Source organism: Balaenoptera borealis (assembly GCF_965194805.1).
Source record: "Balaenoptera borealis genome assembly, chromosome: X".
Lineage (NCBI taxonomy): Eukaryota > Metazoa > Chordata > Mammalia > Artiodactyla > Balaenopteridae > Balaenoptera > Balaenoptera borealis.
The window spans coordinates 20,458,659-20,484,441 of record NC_138881.1 but is presented as its reverse complement, the minus strand read 5'-3'; the positions used below and the strand labels follow the sequence as shown (position 1 = coordinate 20,484,441).

Below are 25,783 nucleotides of genomic sequence, written 5' to 3'. Positions count from 1 at the left end.
TGGCATCAGTGTCTACCAAACACTAAATATCTTTGGACCCTGACATGGATTTTTATATTATTTATATTTATATTATTCAAGAAATTACTACTGCAACACAATGTGGTAATAAAACAGTGAACTTTACTGAGAAGTTTCAAGCATCATGACCTGAGGAAGTATTCTTCAGTTCAGTTTATCAAAATATTTGAGCTTTCCAGCTGGATCTGGAATTATCTGTTAAAGAAAAAAAGCAAATTATTCATTTTAAAAGCCAAAGTATATCAACAGTAGTCTGACATTAGTTGCTTATCTCTTGACTAAAGGTAAAGATTATTTTGTGTACCAAATTATATCATATATATTTAGGAAAAACTGGATTTGTCCTGCTAATCTCAGCTATCCCAGAAGGCAGATAATTTGCTAGTAAATTAACATCTGTACTCAAGCACCCTCAAATTTACTTACAGCTCTTCTCTTTGCCACCAGGCTTTCATGGCATCTTCAGGTATGGTCTAATTAAATCAAACATGTTAAGAGAGCATGGCTACAGATGTTAATGTATTTTAAAAATCATCTGCTGATGAAGTGATGGTATGCTACAACCTGAAAAGGGGGCAGTGGGTCCAAATGGATTGCTTGGAGGTCCAGAACTGTAACCTTTTAATCTCAAACCGCAAAGTGAAAGAAGTACTCTAAAAACAACATGAGTGCCTATTTAGTGAATGGACAAATGCTCTGGAAGAAAAAGTGTTCCCTCCTAGAGCATTACAGCCTTAGAAACCTCCTAGGTTTCTCATTTCTCACATTAACTGTTACTTGCTAGTTACAGGTAAAGTACATCTATCCCTATATAAAAATATAACCTTGTAATTTATTGTAATCAGCTTATGATAGTTCTATATGCATTTTCTTCATCATAAAATAAATGTTACCTAATTTCAGGCATCACTCCAGGAGTATTTTGTCTTTGCCAATATATAATCTCTCTGCATTCCAATTCAATTCAAGAGTACTTATGGCATAACCACTGGGTGCCAACAGTGTGCTGCACAGTGGGGGATCCAGTGGTAACCACCGAAGTCCCCGCCTTGGAGGCTTGTACAAGCACGTGGGGACGATGTACGTGTACATAACTGCTTTTGATGCAACACACAAAACTAGGACACAGGCTCTGTGACTCAACAGAGTCTGAGATGGCATCAGGGAAGGCCTCAGAGTGGAAGTAGCATTTAAGTTGGTCTTGAAAGAAGAATTTGGAGAATTTAGGGAAGGGGAGAGAGGTACTCCAGGCTACAGAAAGAAAGACCTGAGCAAAGGCACAAAAGCGTGACAGAGTAGGGCTTAGTTTGGGGAAAGATGAGTCACGTGATTTGGTGGGAGCACAGCATGTGTGCATGTGTATGCGCGTGCGTGAATCATGGGAAGACGACCAGGGAGAGGCAGTGGAAAGAGAGAACGCAGAAGCTTGAAGGCTGTGCCCGAGCATGAGGACTTTGTACTGCAGAGCCACTAAGAGGTTCCGGTCTGCAGAATGACATGCGTTGGAGAGGAGAGAAACTGAGGTCGGGGAGACAAATCAGGAGGCCTGTGCAATGGAGATGAAAAGTTCATCTATCTTCAAAGAAATGCCACCACCAAACCTTTTCTGATCCTACATCCCCCTCTCTAGCTCTTTTCTTTCCTTCTTCCCTTCACAGCTGTAGATCTTGAACTAGTTCATACTTCATCTCCTTTTCCTCATCCTACCCTTGCCCTATCCTCAAACCACCTGCTGCCCTCCCTGTGGTCACGAGGGACTCCACATTGCTCAGTCAACTCATGGGACTCCAACCCTCCGTGCACTGGGACACTGGCGTCCTCTCCCATTCCCACAGCTCAGCGTTCTGCCCGCGCCAGCCCCTTCTGCTCCCCCACCGCGCTGAGCCGCTTCCGGCCTCAGGGCCTCTGCCCCTGCTGCTCTTTCTGCACGGCTCCATGCATGACTGGCTCCCTTTCTTCACTCACGTTTCAGCTCAAATCTCATCTGAGAAGTCTTTCCTGACCACTTTATCCCCATCCCAGGCACTGTCCCACCGACTCCCATCAACCTGTTTCTAAAAGCATTCGCCACAACTAAAATTAGAACGTAACTCTGAGGGCTGGGACATTGGCTATGGTGTTCACTAGTAAGTATCATCTGGCTATCATCCAAGTTCGAAAAGTTGCCATATAGCAGGTGCTCAAGGAATGTCTGTTGAATGAATGCCCATAAAAACGGAGTAGAATGGTGGTTGCCAGGGGCTGGGGCTGGGCGAAATGGGGAGACGCTGGTCAAAGGGTAGAAGCCTTCAGTCTTAGGATGAATAAGTTCTGGGGAGCAGATGCACAGCACGGTTAACTATAGTTAATACTGTTGGTATACTTGAAATTTGCTAGAAGAGTAGATCTTAAGCCTTCTCACGCCACACAAAAAAGGCTAACTGTGAGATGATGGATTTGTTAATTAATCTCATTGTTTTCAACTATAATCTCTTCAAATATTTTCTCAGACCCTTTCTTCTTCTCTTCTTCTTCTGGGACCCCTATAATTCAAACGTTGGTGTGTTTAATGTTGTCCCAGAGGTCTCTGAGACTGTCCTCAATTCTTTTCATTCTTTCTTCTTTCTTCTGCTCTGCAGTAGTTATTTCCACTATTTTATCTTTCAGGTCACTTATCCGTTCTTCTGCCTCAGTTATTCTGCTACTGATTCCTTCTAGAGAATTTTTAATTTCATTTATTGTGTTGTTCATCATTGTTTGTTTGCTCTTTAGTTCTTCTTGGTCCTTGTTAAACGTTTCTTGTATTTTCTCCATTCGACTTCCAAGATTTTGGATCATCTTTACTGTCATTACTCTGAATTCTTTTTCAGGTAGACTGCCTATTTCCTCTTCATTTGTTAGGTCTGGTGGGTTTTTGCCTTGCTCCTTCATCTGCTGTGTGTTTCTCTGTCTTCTCATTTTGCTTAACTTAATGTGTTTGGGGTCTCCTTTTCACAGGCTGCAGGTTCGTAGTTCCCATTGTTTTTGGTGTCTGCCCCCAGTAAGCCAGATTTTCTTAAAAGCTTTTAATATACACTGAAGGTTTTGCTTGTGACTGTTTTCTTTGCCCTGAATTGATTCTACCACGTCTCCATTGTTTCCCCCCCCTTTTTTTAATGGTATCTTTCTCTGTATACTTGGCTTTAAAATTCACAGCGCCAGGTCCCATATTCTGCTTTCCCAGTTTCAGCTACTCTCCATACAGTCCAAAGAATGCCTGTAGTCTTATGAGTTCTGCCTAGCAATGTTTACTTCATTTACAAAATCAAGGCAGTTCTATTACAAGGAAAGATTATCCTAGGGTTGGCTTTTTTTTTTTTTTCCCCCCAGCCATCCTCTTAACAGAAAAATAAGTTTGACGTACTGTTTCACTACCGGGTTTCCATCCTGCAGGGCAGACTGAAAGAAACAAAAATTGGCAAAAGACAGTTTTAAAACAGAGTTCAGTTCTCTTTAGCAGCCCTTGTGTTTTCTTTTTCCAAATGAAACTGAAAATAGAGCCTATATTAATGAGAACATTGCTACGGGACACTTGACTTCTGTTAGCTTATTGGCTTGCAGCAAGAAATTTTAGTCATGGAGCTTATCAGCAGGCAGCTAATCTATTTTCACTTTTGTCAATTACGTTTAGTTACATTTACAATAGAAGAAACCAAATTGAGAGTTCCTCTAATACAGTTGGAAAGTTTGGGAATCTGGTAAACTGAAAGGTCTGGGTACAGCAAAAATTCCTTGAATGTACATTCCCTTAAGCTTATCTGCTATGTCCTGCAGTATTTTGTACTGATGCCATGGTTCACTGTTTGTCAAAAGAGACTTTAACATTATTTGGAAGGTAGGATTTCCCCTTGATTTAGAGTGCACCCTGACTCAGGCACTGAGTTACACTTTTGAAAGGAATATGTAACATGTGTTCTATTTTAAGACGATCTGACCTTTTCCATTTGGCTACTACAAAAACTTGAAGTGAAAGGATGAAATGACAGATTACCAGTGTGATACTGAATAACCTTAAGGATTTCTGAATTACTTTGAGGAAAAAAAGCTAAATCAAATAATGTAAACATGCAAATAAAACCTACGTTACTAGATACTGCCCGATTGGCTGGTGCATTTTAAGTTTATAGAAACATAATTTGAAAAATTACAGTAGCAGAAACTTCTCTGAGCTTAACCAAAAGGACTATGAAAATAATATTTTGTCCATCCTATTCAGTAAGTAGAATATATTAGTGATATTTTGTTAAAAGCACTTTAAATTATAATTTGATCTGCTTAAAAGACCTAATAATCTGAAAACAATCAGAAGACTTTGGAACCATGAAAATTACTTGTAAGATAAGAAACCAAACCAATTATGCTAGTATCTCTCAAACTAAAAAATCAAGAGGCTATGATGGTTAGAAGGGAAGGGCACCTTCTCCATGTTTGTCGGTGTACTGGAATGCTTGAACCAAACGCAGTGTCTCATCCACAGATCTACCCACAGGAAGGTCATTCAGAGTAATCTGTCTTAGGATTCCTTTGTCATCAATAATGAAGAGACCTCTGTAAAACATAAGAATGGTAAAGGTGAGGACATTTGTTCTCAGTCAAGAAAAATATTAGTTAACGTGAATCCCTGTACTGCTCACACAGAAGGATGTTATACAGAACCAAAAACACTACTTACCTACTTGATGGGTATGCACATGCACACACCCCCATACCCACACTTATCTACTGTATATTTTGGGATTATCACTGTTAAATGGTAGCTTTAATAATTTGTTTTTGTCTGTGAAATGTACTGTAGTATTATCAGTTGAATCTTGACGTGTACTAGGTTTGGGATTGTACTGTAAATGAAATGATTAAACTACCTAGCAAAGCCTTCCTTTGGGTGAAGGAGTGATCCATGTTTCTTATCACTGGCTGTTTAGAATGTCTTTGTATTTCCTTTTTCAGTGGTGGAAAAAGACAAAGTCACCAATATGAAGTTGCCTTTCCTTCTGAATCTTTCTATATGTGATTCACTACTAAGGCCTGGGGAATAATGAGATAGTTCGACCTAAAAGACCTGCTATTGAGATAGGGGTGGCACTGTAAGAGTTAAAATATACTAGAGATAAAAATTGTCAAAGGATTTTACTATCTATTTATTTCAGTCAATATGGATTTCAACCCAATACTTACTTTGGATTAGAAAAGGATCTCGGGTACTAGGGCTAATTGCTTGTGTACAAGTATTAAAATAATGATGAGATATATATATTTAGTAGAAATACATGGCATTACATATCTAGTACATGAAATCTTATTCCATAATCATGTTAAACATCACTGAAGTGTTCCTGCTCATTCTATAACACCTTTTTTGAATGAGCAACTCAACATCTGAACTAACTAGGGCTCAATCTCCTTAGACCAGATCAACTTGGCCAAACTCAGGCAAAATTGTTAATTACTACTCATATGGGTATTCTTTCATGTACTACTTTTACAGTTGAAAATTCTCATCAAAGGTGATCAAGTCTGTTCTGAAGTAAGTGACCCTGATCGGAAATTTTGACCTTGCCTCTGTAAGGCACATCATACCAACACACACCACACAAAAACAAATCTGCCTTTTCTTTGGTAGCAAATTGTAGCTTCTGTTTTCTGTTCTGATTTTGTGAACTGCTTCTTTGGTAGACTATGAGACGAAGGCATTTGCCATACTTGGTGTAATATGTATATATGTCTCTTCCACAGAGCAGAGGCAGGTCATTCTTACAAAAAGCACGAAATTAAAATGGCAACAGACATCTCAATACCAGCCCCAGAAGCTAAAGGTATCAGGGCAATGCTTTCAAATGTCCACAGGAAAATGCCTTTCAATCTAGAATTCTACACCCAGCCACATTATTAATCAAGCATGAGAGCAGAATAAAAACATTTTCAGACACAGAAGGCCCTCAAGCATTTTACCTTCCAATGACCTTGTATTAGGAAGCTATGAGGATGTGCTTCCCCATAACAAAGGATTACATAAAGAAGGCAGGCAGGCATGGGAGCCAGAAAATTGGGTATCTAATAGAGAAGAGGTGAAGGAAAGTCCCAGGATGCTGGTGCATAAAGTGCTAGGACAACAGCTATGCAGCAGGCCTAGCGAGCCATCAGTCTGACTGGAAGCAGGAGGATGGAGGAAAAAAACTGACAGAGGAAAAATGCAGCACTTAGAGGGGTTACAATCCAGGTGTGGAATTTAGGAATAATTAGTGATGGATATATAGACAACTAAGGGAATGAAAGAAATGAAGTAGTTTATTAGCTACAAGAAAATTAAAAAATTTGCCAGAGGGGAAGGCTATCTTCAGCACACTACACTTAAAAGCTTAGCAGTGAACAATATTTATATAAACACTGAATATTGTCTTAATCTGAAATTGTGACACATCATACTGGGAAAATTAATTTGGGGATGATGTAAGAAAGATAAAGTCCTATTTACCATGAAAAATAATACCAAAATTGATATATCCAGGAGATGTATTATATAAGATACTGTTTAGAAATATGGAGTCAAATAATGCAAGCAGTAGCTAAAGGGCTGAAAGTAGCTTCCTCCATGAAGCAGGGCTAGGAGTAAGGAGAGGACTGTTTAAGAAAATGTGACTTTTAAAAACTATGTGCATATATTACTTTGATGAAAATAAAAAATTAAAAAAACAAACTATTGGTTCAAATCACATAAAATAGCTAATATTAGATAATTTTACTTGGTTAATGTTCAAATAATTCTAAATTTTAAAAGTGCCTCAATCTTTTTAGTGGCATATTTACTCTTTGGGAGTTAACTTAGTAATAAACTCTAGGCAGAAACCATTACAGACTTGGCAAGTACCAAAAAAAAAAGAAAAAAAAAAAGAGAAAGGAACTTGGTAGTGACACATGATACAATATGGATGAACCTTTTTTGAAAACATTATGCTAAGTGAAAGAGGCTAGTCATAAAAGAGCAGATACTGTAGGATTCCATTTATATGAAATGTCCAGAATAGGCAACTAGAAAGACATAAAGTAGATTAGTGGTTGTGTAGGGCTAGGAGAGGGGGACTGGGTGAAATGGGAAGTGACTGCTAATGGGGATGGGATTTCTTTTTGGAGCAATGAAAATGTTCTAAAATTGATTGTGGTGATGGTTGTACAACTCTGTGAATATGCTAAAAACCACTGAATTGTATGCTTTAAATGGGTGAGTTGTATGGTATGTGAATTATATCTCAATAAAGCTGTTATATGAAACCCACAGGATTATAAAATACTGACACCTTCACATAAAACATTAAAAAAACTTAGCACTGCAAAGCAAATCAACAATATATAAGAAAATTAAAACTGTTTCAAGCTGAAGTTGCCCTTTTTTCAAAGAATTCTATCAGTATTTATTAACTCAAGTAACTCAATGAGGGTTGTTGGGTAAAATATTTCCTTAATTTTTCCTACTCCAAAGACACGGGTTTGCTAAATACTATGATACTTGTATTTAGAAAAACCATTACTAGAGTCAGTTTGGAAAAGAGGAGAAAGAAATGGAGAAACAATTTGGGGACCTGGGTTCACGTCTGGGCTCTGCAATTAACTATAGTAACTTTGGCTAAGTCCATGGAACTCTGAATCTGTTTTTTATGTAAAATGACAGGGTTGGTCAAATACCTCTAAATAATCTTCTGGCTCTAACAGTCTATGACACTCACATAGCTTAAGTTGGGCACTTACCAATTATTTTTAATGGTATCTACAACATTTTTGCAAATAGAGCAAATATTTCTTGATCAAACCTTGTACCTTCTAACTCCATTTCAAGGAGGATTACAAATATATTCATATTTGTCATAATGTAAAACCACTGAAAGGTACCTAAGAGTGTGGCCCGAGTCTTCCAGATATACGCCATAGTCCTTTGAGATCTGATGGTTCAAATCTGAAAGAAGTGGAATGCTTATCAGCTCAATTCCTCCTTGTCTTCGATCGGTATTAATCCTGTAACAGAAAATTTACCTTTCAGGGTTAAGTAAATGGCATATATTAAAACAGCACTCTTTCTTTGCATATGCACACAAACATACAACACACATTCTCTAACAAAGACAGGCTAATATACATTCTATTTTTCTTGCCTCTCCCTCCCTTTAACAATATATTCATATCCTTTAAACACTAAATATGGAGATACACATCACATTTTTAATGTACAGACATCATATATGTTACTAATCTCTACTGACAGTCATTTAAACTGATTCCATTTTTTTTGCTTTATAAACACTGCTGGAAAATCCTGATAATTCTCAACTTTGTATACTTGTCTGATTAATTCCTAGAAGTGTAACTATGGATCAAAGGATATGCACTGTAATAAGCATAACCTTAGAATTGTGATTGCAAGACAAAGCCTTGTGAGATAAGCAGGATACAACTGGATGGCATTTTAATATTCTGAGAGACAAGAAATGCAAAGTCCACTTGAAGCAGCAAGGAAGTTAGATGTAATCTCAGACTCATCAGTCTTCAGATTTAAGTATTCTGCAACTTGAACCTGGGGGATGTGGGTTGGGGCCCTCATGGTAGGACACTGACGTAGCTGTTAGGAAACAGGGAACTGTTGCTCCAGATGTTTGCAGCCCCAGTTCTGACATCCAGGTAGAAATCTCTGGTTGATATGAAACCTATCCAGCTGAGAATGTATCCCGCAAAATTCCTTGGGAAAGCAATCCCAAATTATTTGGGATGACATAACTTTCTCCTTAGTGGATTTGTGTTTTAATCCTGCAAAGATTTAGAATTACTAAAGAAATGAAGCAAATTAAACCCATAGTTTTAATATTTTTATATTTAGAAATAATCAGTATATATTTGTATACTAAATTATTTATAATGTTTAAGAGATTTGGCATGTTAAAATAACAGATTCACTTTATGATTCCAATTCAAAATGTGTAATCTGAAATTTTAGTTTATAACTAGTAAAGAAACATTTTAAAAGGACTTAAGACACATTTATTTATTAGATTTGCAAGAATTACTTAAGTTCTTGGGAAAATTTGTCTGAAAATTGAGATGCTTAAATATATTAAATATATAACTGCATCTTAGAATAGTTAAGAGAATCAAATACTTAAGGAAATGTAAATTAAATTTAAATTGTAGCTCCTGAACCAATTAAAATTTTACTTACATATATACACATACATATATGTGTGTATGTATAATTTACATTTATAATTATAATTTATACACATTTACAGTTATATATACAAATATATATTCATGTATATGTATATATATTTATATACATAATTGTAAATGGAGAAAAACCTGTTTTGACTTTGTTACTTTAATGAATTGAATGTTAAATTTTAAACGCAAAATAATTCTGAACAATCTTTATTGTGCAAAAATTTTGTGAACAAAATTATGGATGCTATTAAAAACTCACATTAGGGACTTCCCTGGTGGCTCAGTGGCTAAGAATCCACCTGCCAATGCAGGGGACATGGGTTCGAGCCCTGGTCCGGGAAGATCCCACATGCCACAGAGCAACTAAGCCTGTGCTCCACAACTACTGAGCCTGAGCTCTAGAGCCCATGAGCCACAACTACTGAGCCTGCGTGCTGCAACTACTGAAGCCCGCGAGCCTACAGCCCATGCTCCGCAACAAGAGACGCCACCGCAGTGAGAAGCCTGCGCACCACAACGAAGAGTAGCCCCCGCTCGCCGCAACCAGAGAAAGCCCGCGCTCAGCAACGAAGACCCAATGCAGCCAAAAATAAATAAATTTATAAAACAAAACAAAACTCACATCAACATGAACATTTCAATGTTTGAAACATGTTGCCTAACTGCTCTCCAGAAATGCTGAATCAACTGTGTTTGTGTAAGTACCATTTCTTCACACCTTTGTCAACATTAGATGAAATTCTTAAATATTTGAACTCTTGGCCAGACAGAGGAAAAAAATGGCATCTCTTGTCATTTTATTGTAAATTCTCTGCAATTAATTAGGCGGAGCATCTTTTCATGTTTAATGAATTTTAAAAAATTATTTAAAGCATTAATTTAAAAAATCATTGCTTCTTAAAAAGTAATTATAAAAGCTATTTTGAGTTTGACTTAATACTAGACAACTGTGTAACAGAGAGACATGGTATTTTAGATTTTATTTCTCCAGATTAAGGTTACCCAATTTATGATAATAAAGTAATCATACAATTCAGTGGTTTTTGCTATGGATATTACATCTTTTGAATTTAACTTTTTTTCCCAAAATTTGAAATGTCCTATAAAATCCTTAAGCATTTTTACTGTACCTTCATTGAACTAGCAGCTCTCAGATAAATTTATTCCTGAACTGTCTGATAAATAACTATATTCCTGTCATACAAGTACCATGCGCTAACCGATTGTGCCACTGGAGCTCCTCTATATTCCTGTCATGTTAAGAGTTGTCTGCCCATAATTTAAGAGTATGTCCATTCTTTTCCCTACAAATATTAAGTTTAAGATACTGACCACGCCAAATGGGTAAACTGTGAATCAACAGAGCATGCTACCACTTCAGTGTTTATCGATCTGAATTCCTCAATTCTATCACCAAAGGCGATGATTTCAGTTGGACACACAAAAGTGCTGAAAGTTAAAAAAAAAAAAATTATTCTCAAAATACACATATACTTAGTTTCAAATGATTTTGTTTTTATAAACACCTTTAGTATATAAAAACACACATTAAGAACAATTTTATATATGAAGCTTCTCAAGGTGTAGTCTAAAAAAATGGTTATTTGATCAAATCTTATTTAATTTAAAAAGTATATTATAGAGTTCCCAATTACATCTTGATAAACTTTACTTTTATAACTTAAGGGATCAGTGGTCAACCAATGTTCCCTTCTCCCTTATGGCAGCATCCCCCATTTTATTAGCTTTTATTCAATAATACTTTATATAGTGCTTTATAGCTTTCAAAGGATCAATACAAATTTTACATTGTTTCACTATTTTTTTTTAACCTTCCTATGCCAACCCTATGAGCTAGATGCATCTACCTCTATTTTGGAGATGAGGAAATACTCTCCCACCCCCCTCCCTTTCTTGATAAGGTCCTCTTCTACTTACTACCTCGTCTCCCAGTCCTGTTGTCAGAAGGGCACATTTAGAGAATATTACCTTAGGGTAGTATTTTTCAAGCAGTGATAGGGACTCCTTAAGCCAATTTATTGAGTTCCAACCAACATTTAAAAAAAGTGAAATAGAAAATATGATCACACATAGTAAGGGTAAGTTATAAAGCATATACATGTATATATAAGTGCATATATATGTGTCTATTCAGGAGTGATATTAAAAATATTTAACCACCTTAACTCAAGGTTGGCTTTAGCTCTCTCTGGAGGTTTCTGAAAGGGACTAGGTGGGAGGGGCAACTTGGGGAGGGGGTTGGTATGGAAGTTGTTCAGTATTTTAAGGAGCATGACTATATCAGTGCATACAGACTAAGTATTACCTTGTATGTATAAGTGTATTGGGCGGCAATGAAAAATGTATTTCCTACTGTGTGTCATCGTCAAGAAAGTTTGAAAAACAGACTTACAGGACAACAAGTTCCTACCACAGCCCAATAGAGGCTTTTCAAATGTTTCAGTTGTTTGAGTGGAGGACTGCCATATGCAAGAAGACAATTCTAATCCAGATTATGTCCCTGGAAACCTGGCCTATGACATGTATTTTTAATATTTTCCAAAAGGTAGGAATGATCAGCCCCTGCCCTCCTTCCTATTATTCCAAGAAATGCCACCTAGAGACATACTGGTCCAACTTAAAATTTCGGCAGAAAACTGAAATTCTGCAGAATCTCGGCAGAATTCCGACTTTCTTCCTTGCAGACTGTGGCAAATGTCCCAGGATTCTTCCTTCTCTAACCAGGCCCAGTCTGGCAGGCATTACACAGAAACAACAGAAAGAAGCTCTCTCAGCTCCCTGCCCCAGAAGACCACTGCTAACATCATGCTCTAATTAGATATATCTTATTCATTATGGAGTTTTAAATAACACTGGAGAAATAGCATATTTGTCTATGTTATACTAATTTCAAAATTCAGGTTTAGCATCAAATATATTTAATATATGTGTTGCTTTTCAGCTTTACAGCATGAATTTAGAAGGCCTATCATTTTATATATATTAAAATTTCTACTTCTGGTTTCTCTTTGAAGTTAAGTTATATAATACATTTTAGCTAGTCAAGCCATAGTACAAGTTGATTAGAAAGAAGCAAGTTCTTACTAATTTAAAAGATTATATATTATGCAGATTCATGATTTGTTTTAGCCTCAATGTACAAATTTTTATGAGAATTCTATTTGGATTTAGAGTAGGGGGTCAGCAAACTTCAGTTCACAGTCCAAATCTAGCCTATCTTATTTTTTGTAAATAAACTTTCAATGGAGCACAACACTCATTCATTATTGTCTATGTCTGTTTTGTGCTTCAAAGGCAAAAGTGAGTAGTTGCAATGAAGATCACTTTGAGACTAAAATATTTACTATCTGGCCCTGTACAGAAAAACTTTGCTGACCCGTGGCCTAGAGACAACCTAAAGATATGAGCTTAAGTATATCCTCCCTGCAAGTTTAAAATATATTTACTTAGTTCTAGATTACTCCTAATGTAAAAATGACCTTAATATACAGTGGCAAAGACAGAAGAATCTTCTATTTACTTTTGTAACCAAAAAATATATTCAAACAAAAAAGATAAAAGTTGGGATAACTCTCTTTGGTATCTTTTCACTTTCATGGAATTTGAAAAACACTCAAAGTTAAATCCTCAATGTGACTAAAGTTCCAAGAGTATTTACTTTGAGTCAACTTTCTATCTACAAAAGTGCTCACTGCCAGAGTTAAAGTAAGAGAACTACCCCCATAACCATAATTTATATTAATAGGTATTATTCCTTAAGCATATCCAGTATTTTCAGGAAAATGTTCAAGTCACAGAAAAGCAACAGATGTAGCAAAGAATAAAAATAGTAAAACCATAGTTAAACGGCATCACCAGAGAAAAAGGCTTATAAACATTCAAGTTAACAAACAGATTTGTGGCATAAGTCTTGCTATTAAATGCTTTCTAAAATATTCTCAGTCCATTTTCTTGCCTTACTAAGTATAGCTTAATGAATATAAATGTGGCTTTCCTCTGATGACTACATTATGATAACACAATCATGTAGATATAAGTACCGGGGTCAATGGGTTATGATTCTGAAATATATTCAAGATGTTACCTTCTTGAAAAAACTCATCTCAGTTTTCCCTTTAAGAACAAGTGCTAAATAAAATAATTTCTAACTATTTGATGTTGTTGAATAATGATTGATAATGACTGAGGTTTTACTAGCTGCTATGTACATGTATTACTTACAAATCAAGTGGGTAGAAGAAAAAAACCAGGTATTTCCCACGATAATCAGTTAACTTCAGCTCCTTAAATTCTCCATTTATCACAGCTGTTCCTTCCCAATAAGGTGCTGGCTTGGAAACTAAGAAAGAAAAATATATGATGTTCTTTAACAATGAGAAGGTTGGTGGGAACACAGAAGGACATTTTTAGGAAATCACTAAAAATCAAGGCTTCAGAATCTTTGGACCTCTTTAGCAGTCTGGTGATGCTGATGGACTTCTCAGAATAGTGTTACTGAATGCATAAAATATTTAGAATTGCAAAGGAAACCAATTACATTGAAATGCAATTATCAAAACTATCAAAAAACAAACTGGTGATAATATTAAGATTTGTGTCATTTTATTAACACTTTAAAACTGCAAGATCTAGCAGTGATCTAGTAACTACCCAAGATTATGATGAGTGTAAATGATGTTTCAGGATACTTGCAACAACCATAATGTGGCATGAAAATATCTGTGACTCTACTGGAGACAAGTACAAGCAAGTACTGCTGAAGCTAAGGTGGTTTGTTGCTGATGTTCATAATGGAAAGAAATGCCAAATTTCAGTGGGAGGTTAGTGAAAATAAAGATTTTTTTCCTATTCGTGTTCACAGACCCCCTACATTCCATCCCTTCACTAAACCCTACTGGATACTTCACTATAGCCCCTCCAAGTTAATCAACTTCCTACTTTCAAATATTTAGACTTTTGGTTCGCTAATGGCAGTATTCCAGATGTACTAATTTAAATGCTTGTCCAATTTCTCACATACACATGGAGGACCTGCTGCTACATTCAAGGAAAAGGAAATCTGCAAATATACCAGGACAGAAGTGTAAAATCCCAGAGCATGGGATAATTTTCCAGGGCTTTGAAAGAGGAGACCCCTCTTGAACAGGTTTCAAGTGACCTAATGGAAATTGAATAGTTCATGCTGCTCTCTTGTAAGGGCATGCTGTAAGTCTAGCCAACACGCTTTGATAATAATGTACCTTGATCTTCTGTTAACACATTCAGATAGCACTTAAACTTTCAGAACCATTACATACATTAAAGTCAATACTTGCTTCCAAGTTTGACTAAGGTTCCTAGAAAGTAAGGTTTAATAGCCAGCATTTATTGTATTTTGTATAATATCCAGCATTTTGGGTAACTGAAAATAGAGACAAACTTAAGATTAATTTCTCTGTGAAGTTAATATATAACACATGGTTCCTTATCTTGAGCCAGAAATATCTTGATCTGATTTGGTAAAGGCCAGGAGGGAGAATTAGATAGCAGAAGGATACAGAACTATATATGCTTTATATACATTACTTAAAATGCTACTCAAGTGTGAGGTTATAATTGTAACAATGTGTTGCAGGGACTTCCCTGGTGGTCCAGTGGTTAAGACTCCCTAGTCAGGGAACTAAGATCCCACATGCCCTGTGGTGTGGCGTGGCCAAATAAATAAAATTAAATAAAATAAATCTTCTATAATAAATTGACTATAATTTAAAAAAATAATGTGTTACAATGATAGTCCTTAATGATTTTAGCATATTGGGAAAACCAATAAAACTGAAAAATTCTGTTCTGAAAATCTTGATTTTGGCAATTTTGGGTTCTTTTTTTCTTTTTCTTTTTTCTTTTTTAAACACTGATAGAATACTTTATTGTTATTATTTGGCTTAGCAAATCGGTAAAGATTTGTTAAATGATAACACAATGTTGGCAAGGTGGTGGAAAGGCAGGCCCTCGTATCCTGGATATGGCTTGCTTGCTTGCTTTTTTTTTTTTCCTTGGGAAATTTTGGGTTCTTGATTTAAGAACTGCAGTGTTCAAAAAAAAAACAAAACTGTCATCAGTTTATAGAGCAAAAAGAATGCAGTTTGCTAAGATCTATAAATGGAATTCCCAAAGCAACCCCTTGCATGTATTAAAAAACAAACAAAAATTGTCCCGAATATAAATCATATAATTAATAAAGCAAATGCAGAGCAGTATAAAGAAGAATATTTAAATCCCCTCTCCCCATAACCCCCATCAATTTAACTACTGTTAACATTTTGATGTCTTTCCTTCCAGTCTTTTTTAAACACACAAATTTGGATCACGTTGTGCCCCACTTTTTAAAAAAGGAAGCAGTAGATCATGAACAGTTTTTCATGTTATTAAAAATTATTTGAAAGTATGAACTTAATAGTGCCATAATATTCCATTTTATGAGTGAAAAGTCCTTGTAATTTTAATTCTAGATGAGCCTGCGCATGAGAGAAATATAGCAAATACCTAAAACTTGAAAAGGTTTGCTGGTAGAGGAAAATCTATTATTACTACTATTTTTTGCTTCCATGTGCAGACTTGGATGGGATTTGTTATGGAAAATATAGGTAATGCCAATAAACACTTAACTGGCTGACATATTTCAAAATATCTTCCCAGGCAAGTAAAACCAATGGGACTTGGAAATACGATTTTAAAAGTGCAACACTAGCTTTTTTAAAAACAAAAATCTAAAGATAACTTTCAGTAGGAAAGAACTGCAGATGTTTAAGGAGGCGAAAGAGTTTTTCTCATTTATCACTCCCACTCCATTCTAAGGCATAACAACATCCAATTTAACACTGGGGATTCGTAATTGTGAAGCACTACTTTTTTTCACTGAACCTGGGCAAGGAGCATTCTGTAACTGTACCACAAAAGCCAAATGGTCAGTAGGAAAAGCAAGTTACTTAAAAGCGAGTAAGGGACAGTCTTTATCCTTTAGCCCCTAGCCACTTTTTTTGGGCTAATCTTAACATCCAGATGCAGCAGGCCACAACTTTCTCAGTATCTACTTAGTCTGACGTGTCCTTCCTGAAAGTGGCCATTAGTTGTGTACACTGGACAGAAATGCAAATAATCAAAAGCCAAATTGGCAGGACACAAATTTGCCACGAGGTTTATCATCAACCCAAATGCATTACTTCTAACCTCCCTTTTCCCATTTCCCTACAAAGAGCCTCCAAAGTACACCCTGTAACAAGTTCCTCATTTCTGAGAAACACAAAGGATACCCATTAACTACACAGGTCTTTGGGAAGGTGGCTTTTAATAATCTTCTTTCTAAGATGCAACAACAATCAAAGAAAAATGAAACGTTTGCCCTCTTGAGCATTTTGTTTAGCCACTTTTCTGTTTAATCAAACTTTCTGTGAATCATTATTCAACTTATCAATGCATTCTTCCCCGAAATCGCAGAACAGACGCGATGTGCTGCAGGCTCTGCGATGTTTGAGGAAGTGTTTCAGTTTGCACAACATCCTCGTTGCCTGCAAGCCCAGGACCAGGGCCACCCTCTTTCCCTCATCTGTGGCTTCTGGGGTAACCACTACTTCTTCCAAAATCTGATTAGTGGAACCCATCCCTTTCTTCACACCTGGCACCCCCTTCCATCCCCCCCCCACCCCCCAAGGAGAGAGCCAGGCTCTCCCCGGGACCGGAGGCAGCCCAGGGGGTGCCGCCCAAGCCAGGCCCCCGGGTAGCCACCGTAACCAGGGTACACGTGTCTCCTGATCCTCCCCATCTCCCGCCTCCCTCTGCCACCGGTCACCCCGCCTTGGCGGGGCACCACCTACTCTTGGCTTTGCTGAGGTGCAGGGAGTGGTCGGCGACCGAAACCCGGGACGCCTCCCCCGGGTACACTTGTCCACCCGCGTATAAGTGGCACTCCTCTTCGCGGGTTCGGGGCCTCTCCTCCGCCTCCAAGCCCCACAGAGCTTCGGCCGGCAGCAGGAACAGCAGCAGCGGCAGCAGCAGTGGCAGCAGCAGTAGCTTTCGGCTCCGGCCAGGGGCCGAAGTCGTCGCGGGTAGCGGCGGCCGCGGCGCCTCCATGACCACGCAAGGGTAGTCGCACATTCCCTTGGCTCGAGAGCTACTTCTCCCACCTCCTGGCAGTTACAACCGCGCGCCCGACGCCCGCGGGAGCCGAAGCGCGGCCTCGCGAGAGCTGCCCCGCCTCCTCACTCCCCCGCCTCCTCCCCGCTCCCCCTGTCCCTCGCTTCCCGGGCTCCCCCCCACCCCGCCCCGCCACGTGGGCGTCAGCCCCGCCTGCTCAGCTCCTCCAGGCGTTTGCGCATGCGCCCTGGGGCGGGCCAAGGCTGGGAGCTTAGCCTAACTCTGCAGAGTGGCGTCGCCCGTGACTGGTGTCGTGTGCTCCCGCCCTTGCGCTGGGCTAGACATCCTTTTACGTCATCTCTTCCACAAAGCCTCGCCACCGCACACCATCACCGCAAAAAAGTGAGACGAACTTTTCTGCCTCTGAACGGCTTGCACTTTATACTTCTAACAGTACTTGTTTCTTCCTTGAAGTGGTCTGTGTGAACGGCGCCATGACTCCCCGCCCCCCCCATCCCCGCCCTTAGTTGCAGCCCTTTTAAGTCCTGGGAGAATTTGGAGAAGAAAGGCCTAACCATTTACTTTCCTTCAGCAGGCAAGGCAAACAGGCAGTTTGGTGACTTAAGCCTGTCTCAAAGGTGTCTTTTTTTTTTTTTAAAGACTTGAAAAGTTCCCAGAAAACCGAACTTTGTTCCAGCACAGAATAGTTCCATCTTCTGACAATTACTCCATCACTTTACAGGGGTCTTCAGCAGCCTTTATGCCCCCAGGGTCCCTTCTGTCCTCCTGTGAGTTCTTGTCATCTTTCTGAATCCCACGAAAGCCATCCAACAGTTTGTCTTTCCTCTGTTAGACCGTCAGCTCCCTGGGGTCAAAATCGATGTGGAATTCATCTTTGTTTCCCAAGGCACCTAGCGCAAGGTTAGCACCTGCCCTTGTAAGCCCTTGATTTTGTAAATAACACCTAATGTTCCCGACAGCCATAGTTTCAAGTTGCTTTCACATGTTTTATCCTTACTCCTTGTGACAACCCTTTCCAAACTCATCCCTCACCCTAGTCCTGCCCATTATAGGACCCGGAAGAGTTTGATGGGCTTGGGGCCCAAAGGCCCTTGGCTCCAGCCTCCGTCGCCCCCTCCCGAGACTCTCCACCCCACAGGCGTTTGTGCCTGTGCCCTGGGGGCAGGCCCAGGATGCCCAGCGACGCCCAACTCAGTATAGCATTTTGTGGCGTCGATGGCGACAGGTCTCGTGCTCCCGCCCCTCTTCCCATTCGCCCTCAGCAATGTTTTAGGGCCTCCTCATCCTTCCAGGCTCATCTCTTCCACATAACTTCGCCGGAGACTGGTCTCCCGCCATTGCTGTGATAGGCTTCCCGCCATTGCCGGTGACTGGTCGTGCGGTCGCAGCACTGTTTTAGACCCTCTCATCCTTCCCCCCACTCTCCTACAGAGCCTCACTACCGCACACCATCCCCCCCCAAACCACCCCCCCCCCGCCCCCCGAAGCTGAAAGTAACCCTTCTGCCTCTGAATGGCTTGCATTTTATACCTTTAACAGATACTTATTCTCCTTTTCCTGCAGTGAGCTGGGCGAACGGTGCCATGACTCAGGTTGTAGTCCTTTTAAGTACTGGGAAGACTTAGAGAAGAAAGGTCTAACCTGAAAAGCAATATCTTGAGACCATTTATTGTCTTCCAGAGGGAAAGAAGCTCAAGCAGGAAAGTCACAGTTTGGTGACTTCAGGCTGTCTCAAGATGTGTATTATTTTTTTAAAATCAAGACTTGATAAGTTCCCACAAAACCCTTTCTCCCAGGCATGGTATTGTTCCATCTTCTGACAATTACCCCATCACTCACCCATTTGCTAAGATGGCAGATGAGAACTGAGGGGAGAAACACAACACACACCAGAAAGACGGAAGCCATTGGCAGCCTTTATGCCCCCAGGGTCCCTTCTATTTTCCTGTGAGCTCTTGTCATCTTTCTGAATCCCACAGAAGCCATCCTAACAGTTTCTTTCCTCTATTAGACTGTCTGCTCCTTGGGGTCAAAATCGATGTCGAATTCATCTTTGTTTCCCAAAGCACCTGGCACAAGGTGAGCATTTGCTATTGTAAACACTTGATTTTGTAAAAAACACCTAATGTTCCTGATAGCCTGTCGTAGTTTCAGGTTGTTTTCACATATTATATCCTTATTCTTTGTGGAAACCCTTTGAGACAGATAGGAAACCTGCCCTTTACAAACTCATCCCTCACCCCAGTCCTGCCCATCACATGCTCTGCTTTTTGTTTCCTGACCTCTGTTTCCTATGGGCAAAGGAGGAAGCCACCTCTCTTTTGCTGAGGGGGGTAGGCAGGGGGTGAGGGAAGCATGTCCTTACCTATAGCATTGTCTGTCAATTCTTCACTTTCCATGGTCCTGTAGATAGGAGTCCTCGGGTGAGGTGGATCTCGCACCTCCCATTCTTCTCCTTCTCTGGCCTCCAGCTCCACGTGGAAGGGGAATGGGGCCTAGGGGATTTGGGACTGAGTCCCAGAGATTCGGCTCAGGCCTATGCCCTGAGGTCGTCTTCGGTGATCCATGTTGATCGTTGGACAAACGGCCACAAAGCCTCAGTGAATTCTAGGCCCTGAGCTGGGTCTCTTAGTTTAGGAACTGGGAGAGGAAACTCGGGGAGAGTGTTATTTCCTGACACCTCTGCCCTGGGCTGAGCTGAGGTGCCCCAGCTGGCAGCAAGGGCTGCCCAGCAAGTGGGCCCCAGTGAACCTCCTGCCCACTGGAGAGTGGCCAGGCAGGCCAGCTCCCAGGCACAAACTGCACTCCTCACTGGAATCCTTTGGCAGCTGACATTCTGGGTGGCAGTTGCTCTGAATCCTTCTGTCCAATGATACTCCTCGTGTGCCTGCCTCACGCCGGTAGACATTGTGCTGTCACAGTGGCAGTCACAGGGAGGCTCGGGGCGGGGCCCTGCCCCCAAGACACTCACCATCCAGCTGGAGTCAGCTGCCCGCATTAATAACACAAAACCATCAGACACAGGGCGGTGGTTCTGTGTGTATAGAAACACCTGAGGAGCTTAAAAACATTTGAGTGTATGGACCAGGCCCCAGAAATGATGATTTAAGTGATGTTTGCGGGGCAGGGTGGGGGCAGTCTCAAGCGTCTGTGCTTTCACAAATGATGTGTCTGGTTAAGAACCACCGCTGATAGAGGTTAAGAGCACAAGTTGTGGACGCAGCTGTTTCTAGGTTCCAGTCTGAGCTCTGCCACCTACTGGCCTTATGGCCTGGGGAAATTAATTTAACTTCTCTGAGCCTTAGTTTCAGCTGCAGATGGGAGTCATTAATACCTTCCCCATGTTGTGAGACTGAAATGATATGAGTTTCATGATATAAGTGTAAAAGCTAACTTGGAGTGTGGGCCAGACTTAGGGACTCACTTCTAATGCATATGACAGGAGGAATGCTTTGTGACTTCTGACTCAAGGTCAGAAAAAAGATAGTATCTGTCTGTCTTTATTTACATTACTCATTCTGCGGGAAGACTTATTGTCCAAAAATTTTTTTTTGAGATAAAATTCACAAAACATGTAATTTATCATTTAAAAATATATAATAAATTCAGTGGTTGTTAGTATTGTCACAATGTTGTGCTTTGTGCTTACCACTACCTAATTCCAGAACATTTCCATCACCCCAAAAAAGAAACCTCATTTCTGTTAGTGGTTAATTCCTCCTTTCCCCCAGCCCCTGGCTATGACTAATCTATTTTTTGTCGTATAGATTTGCCTATTTTGGACATTTCATATCAATAGAATCATATAACATATGTCCTTTCATGTCTGGTTTCTTTTACTTAAGTATAATGTTTTCAGGGTTCATCTCTGTTGTAGCATGTATTGGTACTTCATTCCTTTTTTTCTTGTGATAAAATATACATAACATCATACTTACTATTTTAACCATTTTAAAAATCTATTTATTTATTTTCATTTATTTATTTTTTTAGCTGCGGCATGCGGGATCTTATTTCCCCTACCAGGGAACGAACCCGTGCCCCCTGCATTGGGAGTGCGGAGTCTTAACCACTGGACCGCCAGGGAAGTCTGAAAGCATCTCTTTAAATGCACGTTAAATTAAGAGTTAACCTGCAAAATTTCAAAACAAATACCATCGTCCCTCAGTATCTGTGGCGGGTTGGTTCCAGGACCCGCCCCCAAATGCCAAAATCCAGGGATGCTCAAGTCCCATAGTGGGCCCTGTAGCCATGGTTCCACACCATGTGGTACTGTAGCACGTATTTATTTATTTATGTACTTTAAAATTTTTTAAAATTTTTAAAATTTTTTATTTTTTAATGGATCTTTATTGTAGTATAATTGCTTCACAATACTTGTTAGTTTCTGTTGTACACCAAAGTGAATCAGCCATATGCATGCACATGTCCCCATATCCCCTCCCTCTTGAGCCTCCCTCCCATCCTCCCTATCCCACCTCTCTAGGTCATCACAAAGCACCGAGCTGATCTCCCTGTGCTATGCTGCTGCTTCCCAGTAGCTATTTTACATTCAGTAGTGCATATATATCGATGCTACTCTCACTTCACCCCAGCTTCCCCCTCCCACCCTCTGTCCTCAAGTCCATTCTCTATGTCTACATCTTTATTGCTGCCGTGCAACTAGGTTCACCAGTACCTTTTTTTTTTTTAGATTCCATATATATGCGTTAGCATACGGTATTTGTTTTTCTCTTTCTGACTTCACTCTGTATGACAGACTCTCTAGGTCCATCCACCTCACTAAAAATAACTCAATTTCGTTTCTTTTTAAATTTTTTAACATCTTTATTGGAGTATAATTGCTTTACAGTATTGTGTTAGTTTCTGTTATATAACAAAGTGAATCAGCTATACGTATACGTATATCCCCATATCCCCTCCCTCTTGCATCTCCCTCCCACCCTCCTTATCCGACCCCTCTAGGTGGTCACAAAGCACCGAGCTGATCTCCCTGTTCCATACAGCTGCTTCCCACTAGCTATCTATTTTACATATGGTAGTGTATATATGTCCATGCCACTCTCTCACTTCGTCCCAGCTTACCCCTCCCCCTCCCCATGTCCTCAAGTCCATTCTCGACGTCTGCATCTTTATTCTTGTCCTGCCCCTAGGTTCATCAGAACCATTTTTAAAATTTAGATTCCATATATATATGTGTTAGCATACAGTATTTGTTTTTCTCTTTCTGACTTCACTCTGTATGACAGACTCTAGGCCCAACCACCTCACTACAAATAACTCAATTTCGTTTCTTTTTATGGCTGATATTCCATTGTATGTATGTGCCACATCTTCTTTATCCATTCATCTGTCAATGGACATTTAGGTTGCTTCCATGTCCTGGCTATTGTAAACAGTGCTGCAATGAACATTGTGGTACATGTCTGCTTTAGAATTATGGTTTTCTCAGGGTATATGCCCAGTAGTGGGATTGCTGGGTCATATGGTAGCTCTATTTTTAGTTTTTTAAGGAACCTCCATACTGTTCTCCATAATGGCTGTATCAATTTACATTCACACCAACAGTGCAAGAGGGTTCCCTTTTCTCCACACCCTCTCCAGCATTTGTTGTCTGTAGATTTTCTGATGCTGCCCATTCTAACTGGTGTGAGGTGATACCTCATTGTAGTTTTGATTTGCATTTCTCTAATAATTAGTGATGTTGAGCATCTTTTCACATGCTTCATGGCCGTCTGTATGTCTTCTTTGGAGAAATGTCTATTTAGGTCTTCTGCCCATTTTTGGATTGGGATGTTTGTTTCTTTAATATTGAGCTGCATGAGCTGTTTATATATTTTGGAGATTAATCCTTTGTCCGTTGATTCGTTTGCAAATATTTTCTCCCATTCTGAGGGTTGTCTTTTTGTCTTGTTTATGGTTTCCTTTGCTGTGCAAAAGCTTTTAAGTCCCATTTGTTTATTTTTGTTTTTATTTCCGTTTCTCTAGGAGGTGGGTCAAAAAGGATCTTGCTGTGATTTATGTCATAGATTGTTCTGCCTATGTTTTCCTCTAAGAGTTTTATAGTGTCCAGTCTTACATTTGGGTGTTTAATCCATTTTGAGTTTATTTTTGTGTATGGTGTTAGGGAGTGTTCTAATTTCATTCTTTTACATGTAGCTGTCCAGTTTTCCCAGCACCACTTACTGAAGAGGCTGTCTTTTCTCCATTGTATATTCTTGCCTCCTTTATCAAAAATAAGGTGACCATATGTGTGTGGATTTATCTCTGGGCATTCTATCCTGTACCATGGATCCATATTTCTGTTTTTGTGCCAGTATCATACTGTCTTTTTTTTTTGGCTGCGTTGGGTCTTCATTGCTGCGTGCGGGCTTTCTCTAGTTGTGGCGAGTGGGCGCTACTCTTGGTTGTGGTGCGCGGCCTTCTCATTGCGGTGGCTTCTCTCGTTGTGGAGCACAGGCTCTAGGCGTGTGGGCTTCAGTAGTTGTGGCACACGAGCTCAGTAGTTGTGGCTTGCAGGCTCTAGAGCACAGGCTCAGTAGTTGTGGCACACGGGCTTAGTTGCTCCGCGGCGTGTGGGATCTTCCTGGACCAGGGCTCGAACCCGTGTCCCCTGAATTGGCAGGCAGGTTCTTAACCACTGCACCACCAGGGAAGCCCCCGTACTGTCTTGATTAATGTAGCTTTGTGGTATAGTCTGAAGTCCAGGAGCCGATTCCTCCAGCTCCGTTTTTCATTCTCAAGATTGCTTTGGCTATTTGGGGTCTTTTGTGTTTCCATACAAATAGTGAAATTTTTTGTTCTAGTTCTGTGAAAAATGCATTGGTAGTTTGATAGGGATTGCACTGAATCTGTAGATTGCTTTGGGTAGTATAGTCGTTTTCACAACATTGATTCTTCCAATCCAAGAACATGGTATCTCTCTCCATCTGTTTGTATCATCTTCAATTTCGTTCTTCAGTGTCATAGTTTTCAGCATACAGAACTTTTTTCTCCCTAGGTAGGTTTGTGCCTAGGTATTTTATTCTTTTTGTTGCAGTGGTTAATGGGAGTGTTTCCTTCATTTCTCTTTCAGATTTTTCTTCATTAATGTATAGGAATGCAAGGGATTTCTGTGCATTCATTTTGTATCGTGCAACGTTACCAAATCCGTGGATTAGCTCTAGTAGTTTTCTGGTGGCATCTTTAGGATTCTCTATGTATAGTATCATGTCATCTGCTAACAGTGACAGTTTTACTTCTTCTTTTCCAATTTGTATTCCTTTCATTTCTTTTTCTTCTCTGATTGCCGTGGCTAGGACTTCCAGAACTATGTTGAATAAGAGTTGCGAGATTGGATATCCTTGTCTTGTTCCTGATCTTAGTGGAAATGCTTTCAGTTTTTCACCATTGAGTATGATGCTTGCTGTGGGTTTGTCATATATGGCCTTTATTATGTTGAGATAGGTTCCCTCTGTGCCCATTTTCTGGAGAGTTTTTATTATAAATGGGTGTTGAATTTTGTCAAGCATTTTCTGCATCTGTTGAGATGATCATATGGTTTTTATTCCTTAATTTTTTAAAGTGGTGTATCATATTGATTGATTTGCATATATTGAAGAATCCTTGCATCCCTGGGATAAATTCCACTTGATCATGGTGTATGATCCTTTTAATGTGTTGCTGGATTCTGCTTACTAGTGTTTTGTTCAGGATTTTTGCATGTGTGTTCATTAGTGATATTGATCTATAATTTTCTTTTTTTGTGATATCTTTTTTTGGTTGTGGTATCAGGGTGATGGTGGCTTTGTAGAATGAATTTGGGAGTGTTTCTCCCTCTGCAATTTTTTGGAAGAGTTTGAGAAGGATCAGTGTTAGCTGTTCTCTCAGTGTTTGATAGAATTAGCTGTGAAGCCATCTGGTCCTGGACTTTTGTTTGTTGGGAGATTTTTAATTATGGTTTCAATTTCATTACTTGTGATAGGTCTGTTTATATTTTCTAATTTTTCCCAGTTCACTCTTGGAAAATTGTACCTTTCCAAGCATTTGTCCATTTCTTCATGATTGTCCATTTTATTGGCATATAGTTGTTTGTAGTAGTCTCTTATAATCCTTCGTATTTCTGTGGTGTCAGTTGTGATTTCTCCTTTTTCATTTCTAATTTTATTGATTTGCATCCTCTCCCTTTTTTTCTTCATGAGTCTGGCTAAGGGTTTATCAGTTTTGTTTATCTTCTCAAAGAACCAGCTTTTAGTTTTCATTGATCCTTGCTATTGTTTTCTTCGTTTCTATTTCATTTATTTCTTCTCTGATCTTTATGATTTCTTTCCTTCTACTGACTTTGGGTTTTCTTTGTTCTTTTTTCTCTAGTAGTTTTTTTTTTTTTTTTTTTAAGATGGCAAATGCAGGTCTT

The 25,783-nt window shown here is 39.5% G+C and overlaps 1 protein-coding gene and 1 long non-coding RNA gene across 4 annotated transcripts in view; one reads left to right on the top strand and one right to left on the bottom strand.

Moving 5' to 3' along the window:
• Positions 1–101: 101 nt before the first annotated feature.
• Positions 102–17,485, bottom strand: PRDX4 (peroxiredoxin 4). 2 transcript variants are annotated; one of them, XM_082375864.1, is made up of 7 exons: positions 17,112–17,481; positions 13,483–13,600; positions 10,573–10,689; positions 7,921–8,043; positions 4,457–4,587; positions 3,404–3,438; positions 102–216 (listed from the first exon to the last, which is right to left on the bottom strand). In XM_082375864.1, the coding sequence occupies exons 1-7, from the start codon at positions 17,389–17,391 to the stop codon at positions 166–168; spliced, it is 855 nt and encodes a 284-aa protein (XP_082231990.1). In that variant the 5' UTR covers positions 17,392–17,481; the 3' UTR covers positions 102–165. The 2 variants fall into 2 exon arrangements, with proteins under 2 accessions (XP_082231990.1, XP_082231991.1); XM_082375865.1 differs by lacking the exon at positions 10,573–10,689 and having other exon boundaries at positions 17,112–17,485.
• A 204-nt stretch (positions 17,486–17,689) lies between these two features.
• Positions 17,690–25,783, top strand: part of LOC309619993 — a 124,297-nt gene continuing 116,203 nt past the window's right edge. The window contains exons 1-2 of one of the 2 annotated variants that reach the window (XR_014239350.1): positions 17,690–17,772; positions 19,403–19,470. This is a non-coding gene — a long non-coding RNA (uncharacterized lncRNA). Of the gene's footprint in view, positions 17,773–18,912; positions 19,471–25,783 lie in introns of those variants that run through there. The other variant, XR_014239351.1, reaches the window with a different exon arrangement.

What these genes read in the sequence shown, in the direction of transcription:
- PRDX4 (XM_082375864.1), bottom strand. Translation starts at nt 17,391, where the DNA reads ATGTGCGACTACCCTTGCGTGGTCATGGAGGCGCCGCGGCCGCCGCTA. An exon ending in TTCTTCTACCCACTTGATTT is followed by an intron (nt 10,690 to 13,482) that starts GTAAGTAATACA and finishes TTTAACTTTCAG; the next exon opens with CACTTTTGTGTGTCCAACTG. An exon ending in GGAAACCCGGTAGTGAAACA is followed by an intron (nt 217 to 3,403) that starts GTACGTCAAACT and finishes TTTCTTTAACAG; the next exon opens with ATAATTCCAGATCCAGCTGG.